General features: G+C 48.7%; 1 protein-coding gene across 4 annotated transcripts in view; it reads left to right on the top strand.

Moving 5' to 3' along the window:
• Positions 1 to 7,637: 7,637 nt before the first annotated feature.
• The window catches only part of MXRA7 (matrix remodeling associated 7), a 55,700-nt gene continuing 53,997 nt past the window's right edge, over positions 7,638 to 9,340 (top strand). The window contains exon 1 of one of the 4 annotated variants that reach the window (XM_075903589.2): positions 7,638 to 8,523. In XM_075903589.2, coding sequence (XP_075759704.2) covers positions 8,095 to 8,523 — 429 coding nt within the window. In that variant the 5' untranslated portion in view covers positions 7,638 to 8,094. The remainder of the gene's footprint in view (positions 8,524 to 9,340) is intronic. The other 3 variants (XM_006136490.5, XM_075903591.2, XM_075903590.2) reach the window with 3 other exon arrangements.

The following is a 9,340-nucleotide window of genomic DNA, read 5'->3' as shown; positions in this document are numbered from 1 at the left end:
AGCAGTACAAAAGTTGGAAGGCCACTGACATATGGTCTCAGTCACAGCCTTGTCTGAATATTAGGCCATGTCTTACAATGCCACTTTACTGGGCTGCATCTTTCTGGCTTGGATGTGGAAAAAACATCCCTCCCCACACCCAAAAGTGTAGGAAGTTAATGTTGTAAAGCACCAGTGTAAATTGGCTCCCAACGTGGAGAGTAGCACTCCTCGTTTAGGTGGTTTACATAGTGTTGGGGAGAACTCTCTCCCTGTGCTGGTGCAATGGCCATACTTCCACTTTAAAGTACTTTTAATGTTTTGAGTGTAGACTTAGCCTAAGTATCCGATGAGGCCAACACATATTTTGGAAGCTTAGGCAGCTAGGGAAAACTACTAGGGAAATGATGGTAGCCAGGAGGGGGACCCCCGTATCTAATATTCATGGTCAGATTGCAATCAGTGGAAAGACTGGGACAAACAGAAGTGACTTGATGGAAACTTGCTTCCTGTGGCATGTATCTCTTGTCACAAGCCATCAATGGTCTTGATCTTGTGAGCTGGAAGATGGGATACCCTCTATCTGGCCAATACAATCACATGCAATGCAGAGAATGACCAGGAAGGTTACATTCAAAGTGCAAATCAGTGTTCTGTCCCTCATCCCTTCTTGTTAAATACTTTTATTTTCTGATTGGTTAATAGCTAGACTTTTTGGAGAACATAGGACTATCATAGCTAGTCACTGGCAGAGACTAGATGGGACTCACCTGTATTTTTAAGCCTTTGTATATCTACATGTGTGATGTATTAGAACAACTTTTAGAACTTATCAAAGGGTTTGTGATATGTTATCAATAGGCTCTTAGGCTAGGAATCTGGTTTCCTTAAGTTAACAAAGCATGTGGCAGTAGTGAGGGAGAGTAAGTCCTGAGGAATCTAAGAAACGTATTTAAAAATACTCTAGAAATTGTGAAAAGAAAAAGATCTGAAGGAGAAATTAATTTGGGGCAATGCCAGACAAGAATATTTGCTCATTTGTGCCTTGGTCCATTCCTTTTAAGATTATGCTCTTCTTGCATTGGATTGAATTGAAAAATAAACTGTTTCTTTTCCCTCTGTGGAGCACTTGCAATGCAGGTGATACACAATTGCTCTCTCTTCCCTTGCCTGCTGGAAAACTGTTTGGAGCTAAACAGTTAACCAGCAGTGATAAATGAATTCCAGGCCCCAGCACATGCCTGTAAGGAGAGTCCACATCTTAACAGAGGTGGAGCCATTGAAATGCTAACATTATTAAATGCTGCAGTTCGGCTTTATGCTGAGCTGTAGAAGTAATTTTACAATGGCTGTCATTCTGCTTTTAATCCCTAGAGTTCCTATGATATGTGCTTTCATATGTTCCCAAATTTAGGCTTTCTCCCTTTGTAATCTGGAAGGAATGCTGTAGCCCTGCTTTATTCTTTAGATTTATTTTATTATTTTTCCTGTGATTGCAATTTATCCTTTGTTTAATGGTTGCAAATGAGCTGGTGGAGCTTGTCAGATGCACTGTAAAGCTGTGATTACCATGTGATAGCATTGATGGACTACCTAGCTCTACCATCTTTCTCCTGTTTGCCTCAATTAGAGGCACCCTTGCCAAAAAAGGTACAAAAAGGTGAAAGTAAGGGGGTGCACAGCTGTGGCAAAAGCCAGCAGGGAGCTATTTAAAGAGCAGGCAGAGACCTGGGTTGTGATAGGTCAGTACCTGTAAGAAATTAAATTCCTTTTGCTCCTGTCCCTGAGTATAATAGGGATGGGCCCTTGTGAGGATGAGTCCAGTGCCCCTCCTCTTCTCTCCCCCCCCCTCCCCCCCCCCCATGCCAAGGAAAGAAATGAATGTATGGCCCTACAGTCTCAGAATAACTCCCAAGTCCAGACTCAGTGTCCAGTAGTCCTGAAAAGTGCCTTGGGTAGCTGCAGTGTGTGCAGCAGTCATGCCCACAGATGCTTTGTGGCATGTAGCAAAAGTAAATCCATTACACCTGATCTTGATTGACCCAAAAGTGAAAAGTTCATGCTTCATTGCTACCATTCCCCCTGCACAGCAAGGAACCCAAGGGGCCAGCTGATGTCAAAACTGGGCCAGATGCTTTTCTCACTTTCTTTTAAACACTGTGGCTGTGTCTACATTGGCATGATTTTGCGCAAAAGTGGGTGCTTTTGTGCAAAAACTTGCTGCCTGTCTACACTGGCGGGGAGTTCTTGCGCAAGAACACTGATGTTCTAATGTGTGAAATCAGTGCTTCTTGCACAAGAACTATGATGCTCCCGCTCAGGAATAAGCCCTCTTGCGCAACTCTTCTTGCGCAAGAGGCCAGTGTAGACAGGCAGCATGTTTTTGCGGAAGACTGGCCGCTTTGGCGCAAGATCACGCCAGTGTAGACACAGCCTGGGGGCACATCTACATTGCTGGGCTACAGTTGAATTAAGTTACACAACTTCAGCTATTGCAATTGCATAGCTGAAGTTGAAATAGCTTAATTCGGCTTTTGGTGCTGTCTACACAGCAGGCAGTCAAAGGAAGAACACTCTTCCCTTACTCCTCGTGAAATAACACTGCTGTGTAGACCTAGCCAAAGTGTCTAGACTGATGAACTGCAGTTACCAAACACTCCAGGCCAGATGTGGATAGAGCACAGGTCTGGGTAAAAATGTCATGCTCCTTACTGAGTCTGATGGAAAATGAGGGTTGTCATAGATTTCTCAGTAAACAGATTAAAAACAATGATGTTTCACAGTGACTCTTAATTGCAGCATGCACAATACCTTCGCAACAGTATGCTACAATGGCAGTGTTCCCACACAGTTGCTTAGCAAGGGCCACCTAAAGAGCACTAAATACAATGTGGGTGCCACAGTGGGATTGGGCAAATTCTTGTTACTAAAATAATATAATGCACAATATGCCCTTCCATGCAGGGATTGCATAATGCTTTACAAGATGCCACCCACCTGACACAGCTGCAGTTGTAGACAAGATTTTGGATAAGGGTAAACTGAGGCACATCCGATCAATGTTTTCAATAGACCTTATGAGTTTGGGGTATTCAACATGAGATTCCTGGGGTCTGATTTTCAAAGATGGACTCTAATAACTCCTGTTGAGCTCAACAGGAGCGATAGGTGCTTCATAGCTCAAAGAATTAAGGGTTCCAATTGCCATCTCAAAAATGAAGGCACACAGATTTTGTGGTGGCTTGAGTGTCTTGCCTAAGTTATGCAGTGAGTTGGTGAAGTCAGTGCAGCATTTGCTGTGAGCAGAGACTTACGATATGGTGGTTAAAACAGCAGCAACTGATCTACACTAGTGCCACTGGAGATGCTCTGGTGTGACAGCTGAGGAGGGGAATTTGAAAAGCACCTCGGGTCAGATGTAACCTATGGCCCTTTCTTTGACAATATATGGGACTAAAACTCTTCTCAGTGCTTGTTACAGAAAACATGATGGGTTCCTTAGTTTGGCCTTCCCCGTGGAGAGAAGATCAGTATATTAGTTTATTTAGAATTGTGCAGCAAATAACTGTCATTCAGGACCCTGTGCTAAAAAACAACTATATTGGAAGATAATGTCCTTATAGCACGTAGCTGGGACTGCTGTCTAACCTCATCAGAACACAAATGCTAGAACTCTCTCTGCTCAGCCATGAATATTCTCCCTGAGGTGGGGGTGGGGATGCATGGCCACGGCCATTACATCCATAAGCTTGGACCCAAACTATTTTCAACCTCTGAGAGGTTGCTGTGGGGAGGGACTGTGATTGACACCCAGGTCATTTCTCTACTATAAGGGCCACCACTGAAGTGATCCATCTGCTTCAAGGGGACCACATGTGCTGTTATCTGCAAGCGAGGCAACTGATATGGCCCTGGTGGACTGTCGATAGGGTGGCACTGCTCCTTTGAAATGCTGCAGTGGCGTATCAAAGGGGCAGCGCTGTACAGCTGATCTTGGGCTCCATGCAGTGCTGCCCCCGTGAAATGCCGTGGTGGCACTTGGAAGGGGCAGCACATCATGGAGCCTGGGTCTCCCCACCCCGGTTCTCCCTGTATCTGATAGAGGCAGCAAGGGCTGGGGAACGACTAGTGGAGTATACAATAAGCATTTGCTTATGTTATGGGATAGTCAACTAGTCCTTAACATCCCTAGTTGACAGCCGAGTGTATTGTGTAAAGCCATCCTTCCCCCAGTAGAGGGCAGGATGCTCTTCAAAGATGGCTTACAAATACCCTAGTCATTGTTCTCAAAAGATAGACCTACCCACTGAAAAAGGGCTGTGCCCATTCACAAGCAGTATTTTAAGAAGGTGGGGAATGTCAATGAGTGGAGCCTTGGGTGACGTATGTTCCTGAGCATTAAACGCATCACGCTTAGTGCTACGTTCCCAGGGCAGTTTGCTATTCCCTTCCGTAGAGGTGGTTTACCTGGAGCACTGGGAGAGCTCTCCCAGTATGCCTGTTGTTGCCAAGCTGCCGCTGTAAAGTGCTGTGTCGGCTACATTTTAAACTTTTAAGTGTAAACAAAGCCTTAGTCTGCTGCAGTCACACAAAAGACGGGTATGAATTCTGTTGCTGGCTTGGAATTCCCCCTCTTCTTGGTCTCCAAATACACAGGAACTTCTCCTCCTGGCAGCCCTCCTTTGTGATCTAGGAAGGCAATTCCTTATGGCTGCCTCTAGACTGGCAAGTTTTTCTGCAAAAGCAGCTGCTTTTGTGGAAAAACTTGCCAGCTGTCTACACTGGCTGCTTGAATTTCCGCAAAAGCACTGATGATCTCATGTAAGATTGTCAGTGTTCTTGCGGAAATGCTATGCTGCTCCCGTTCGGGCAAAAGCCCTCTTGCGCAAAAGTAAATCTGGCCTTGGGAAGCCCTGAACCTCAGTCCTCCCTGTCCCTTCCCTTTGCCCTATGAGGCTGGGAGTGAGGTGTCTCAGCTGGGGGACCACATCAGTGAGAGTTGGGGGGTTTTGGAGGAGTTTTTTTGCTTCTCACTTGTGTGGTCCTTACCTGATTTTTCTGTGGGTCAGTGGCCCCCAACCCAAAAAAGGTTCCCCACCCCAGCCATAAACAGAGAAAACATTGTAACCTTTTGTGTTGGACATAAATTAATATTTTCCTTTATTTAAAATGAAGTTTGATAAACTAACATGAGAAAGTTAAAACACTTAATCTGTTTAAAAATTTAAATTAGGCCTTTCTCCTTAGCACTTGAAAAATGGCTTGGGCATAATTATGTGATTAATGCTGAGTTTCCATTAGCAACTGGTGGTCTGTGGAAAGGTTTGCTTTAAGCTAAAAAGTTTGAGAACCGCTGGTTTAGTGGCTAAACCCAGAGACTGGACTCAGGAGAGCTAAGCTCTGTTGCTCTACCACTGTCTCCTTACTGGGTGAGCTCGGACAAATGACATAAGGTGACATTTTTGAAGATTTCCCACTATTACTGGATGCCAAACTTCCAAGACCTCTGGGTGGGTTTTCAGAGATGCAGATCCCAGTGAGGTTAGCTGGAGTTGTAAGTGTACAACATCCCTGAAAATCAGGTTCCTTTTACAGATGGGCACCTGGAAATCGAGGCTCTTATATCAGAGGCTGCTATTGAACTACTTGGGGTTAACCATGCTTTGCCTCAGTTTACACTTCTCTAAAATAGAAACACTGTTACATGCCTGGCTTGGCTCAGCTCATTTGTAGTGACTGAGATCCTGGGATGCAAGGTGCTAACTGAGGCATGACCTCTGCCTAGGAATACATAGCCAGAGCCAAAGAGTGGGGTATTTGCATCACAGATGTCAGGCTTTCAGCCAGACATAGCCTAGCTGAGAAGACATACGGAGAGACAGCCTGATTAGCCTCCACCAGCAATACCACATAAGGACAACTAAGACGATGGAGGATTTGTTCCATGGCATACACAAAGCTTTTATTTTCATTGCTTCTATTTAATGAGTCAAAATTTCTGATGCCCATAACCTTACCAGCCTCAGGAGCAGAGACGAGAGATAATAAAATATGTGTTTGGAAGGCTGAGATGCTGCACTGAATCTGTAAAGCCCATGCAGCAGCTGTAAATCATTATTGTTTGGGTTGAGCTGTAGTGCTGCTGTGATAGTCTCCCATGAAACCTAAAGCTTCATAGAGAAGATTAAGTGTTGTGGTTGTTTGTTACTAAGAATACAATTATCCATAGGCTAATGATCTGCTTGATAGGATTACCTAGAACAGCCAGAATGAGTTCCAGGCCATTTTCCCCTCCCTTGGGATTAAATTGGGATAGCAAAAAAGGAACGACTATTTTACAGTTAATCAATAAACTGCCCACTCACATATGCAACCAGGGAATGTTTGCTGGGATAGACTTGGGAGCCACATTCCCATGTCTGCTCCCCTAGCGGGCTCCACTGTGGCTACGATCATTAGCACTCCTATAGCACCTTATGTTTTAAAAATGATTTGCAAACCTTAACTGAGCTTTCCACAGGGAGGAATCCTGGAGGGCACAGATTCAAAAGACTTGACAAATCATCCAAAATGTCCCAAGCAATGTTTCTTCATACTCTGTGACCATTCCACAGTATAACTAATCCTCATGTGACAGATGGAGCAATACAAGCATTTGATTTTCCCTGCTGCTCCTTTTTATCCATGCAAAAGGCAGCCTGGCCCATCCCCACACACGGGCTTACGGTCACTTCCCAGCACAGAGGGAGGAAGTGGAGGCATTCTGAAGCTCTGGTGTAGTCTTACCTACAGATCCACCTTTCCCACGAGCACCAAAACCAGCCCTCCCATTACTGTACAAAGGGGCTACGTCTAGACTGTCATGATTTTCCGGAAATGCTTTTAACGGAAAAGATTTCCGTTAAAAGCATTTTCGGAAAAGAGCGTCTAGATTGGCGATTGGGGCTTTTTTGCGCAAAACAAATCTCAGCTGTCTACACTGTCCCTTTTGCGCAAAAGGGACTTTTGCCCGAATGGGAGCAGCATAGTATTTCTGCAAAAAGCACTGATTTCTTACAGTAGGAAGTCAGTGCTTTTGCGGAAATTTCAAGCGGCCAGTGTAGACAGCTGGCAAGTTTTTCCAGAAAAGCGGCTGATTTTCCGGAAAAACTGGCCAGTCTAGACACAGCCAGGGAGAATACCATGTAAATTAGTCCCTACAGGCTCAGTGCCACCCTCTCCTTCCCCAGGCTAGGGAAGTTAAAATGCAGGTATTTAACTAATAGAATAGTGTATGGAATTTTTATTGACTACTCGATTAGTAAACAGGCAGCCTGACTCCTACTGCATTTTAAATTGCAGAGCTGCAGCGGGGTTTGGCCCCCGCACACACAGTGCAAGCCAGAACTGGGCAGGGCTGGGCTGCCTGCCCAGCCTGCAGCAGCCCCTGTGCACAGGGGTGCCAGGGGCTATTTGAAACTCTTGTGGGCCGGGTGGTACCAAGGAGATGGTGCTGGGGGGAACCAGCTTTTAAAGGGGCTGTGAGAAGTCAATTTGACTACCCAATAAGTCTCGGTAGGCCACTACTTCTTTACATCCTACAGATGCCTAACACCCCTCCCCCGCCCCCCGATTTAGAGGGGGAGTGCCAGGTGCTCTGCAGACAAGAACAAAGGCGCTGCCCAAACACTACTACCGGCTAAACAAGGCCCATTTAAATTAATAACTTGAGTTCCCAGAACTTTCTAGAAAGCGGCTTTTGGACGCAGCCAGCATCTAGCGGAGCTGCATGTGCGTGTTGTTCCCAGCAAGCCCTGCCCTAGGGGAGCGGAGACCCGGCTTTCAGTGCTGGGGGACGGGCAGAGGCTACCCTGCGGAGACAGAGAAAACCTCGCAGCTTGGCCTTGCTGTGCGGCCGCTGTGGGCAGGGCCCTGGGAGCTGACGCTGCGTGCGGTGCCTGCTGCGAACCCCGCCCCGGCTCTGGCTGAGCAGGGATCTCGCTAGCAGCTGCGGCGGGCGGGCTAACCGGAGCAGGTCAGGGGTGCCCGGGCAGCCGGCGGGGGAGGCGAAGGGGCCAGACGAGCAGCCAGGCCAGGCCCTAGGCAGCCGCGGCTCGGTGTGTGGGGCATCCCGGGATGGATGTGGCCATGGATCTGTACCTGGCGGTGCCGCTGCTCTTCACCGTCGTGGCCGTGATCCTGGCGTCGCTCTTTGTGAGGCTGAGAGCGGCTGGAGGGGACAAAGCTGCCGAGGCAGCCCCGGGGGAAGGGGCCACGGAGGCGGCCGAGCGGGCAGCTGAGGGGGAGGGAGCGGAGAAGGCTGGCGAGGGGCTGACGGCAGAGGGGGCCCCGAGCGGGGGGAAGGAGGGGAGCAGGGTCCCCGTGGAGGAGATCGGGGCTGGCGAGGGGAAGGCGAAGGGAGCCGCGGAGCGCGAAGAGCAGCAGCCCGAGGAGGCGGCGGCAAGGACTGCAGCAGCCGAAACGCAGAGTCCCGCTCCGGAGGCGACCGTGCCCAGCCGGGCTGCCGGGGAGCGGCAGGAGGACGAGGAGGAGGACGAGAGCAAGGTACTGGCGGGAGGGAGGCTCCTCCGCCTTGCGCAACTTTGGGGAGTTGGTTTGGCTCCTGCTGCCGGGGTCGGGTGGGGGCGCTGCGCCCCCCGGCGGGAGTGGTTGCCATTCTGCCCAGGGGTCGCTTTGGCTTCGCGGCTCCCAGCACCCCCCCCCCCGTACACACGTGCCAGCCCCTGCCTGCGGGGGTGTGGGAGCGAGGGGCTCCCCGCCTGCAAGTTGCGTTGTGCGCGTGGCACCCTCGTGTTGGTCAAAAGCCGCTATCGGTCCACGCATCCCCGTGCCCGGACTGCGGCTACTGCTGCGCGGGCATCGCTCGCACGCTCAGCCAGACCGCTTCGCTTCTCTCCGGGGCCATGCTGCCGCCTCCCCCAGCTCCCAACCTCAGGCCGGTTTAATCTCTCCGCTTCCCACCTCATCTGAGCTAATGCCTGGTGACAGGAGACAAGCTTGTTGCTTCTGAGAGTGTGAGAAAAAAATGCTCCCTCGGTTGCTCCACTGACATTTTGCTTTAGAATGTTAACTCCTCCTCTTCCCCCTATCCTGCTTTTCAAAAATAAATGTTGAGAATTTAATGCCAGCCAGATTCATCTTTGCTACAGTCTGTATATATCTGTGCAGTGTGTGCAGCAGGCATGCCCACAGATGCTCTGTGGCATGTAGCAAAAGAAAATCCATCACACCTGATCTTGATTGATCCAAAAGTGTGGAAAATTCACGCTTCATTGCTACCACTCCCCCTGCACAGCAAGGACCCCAGGGCTGTGTCTGCACTTGTGGCAGAAATATGCAAATGAGGCTGTGTGGAATATCG

The sequence above is a fragment of the Pelodiscus sinensis genome, chromosome 20 (assembly GCF_052426305.1).
Source record: "Pelodiscus sinensis isolate ZL-2025 chromosome 20, ASM5242630v1, whole genome shotgun sequence".
NCBI classification, from domain to species: domain Eukaryota; kingdom Metazoa; phylum Chordata; order Testudines; family Trionychidae; genus Pelodiscus; species Pelodiscus sinensis.
Note: the sequence above shows the minus strand (reverse complement) of the source record. Positions and strands in the feature narration are given on the sequence as shown.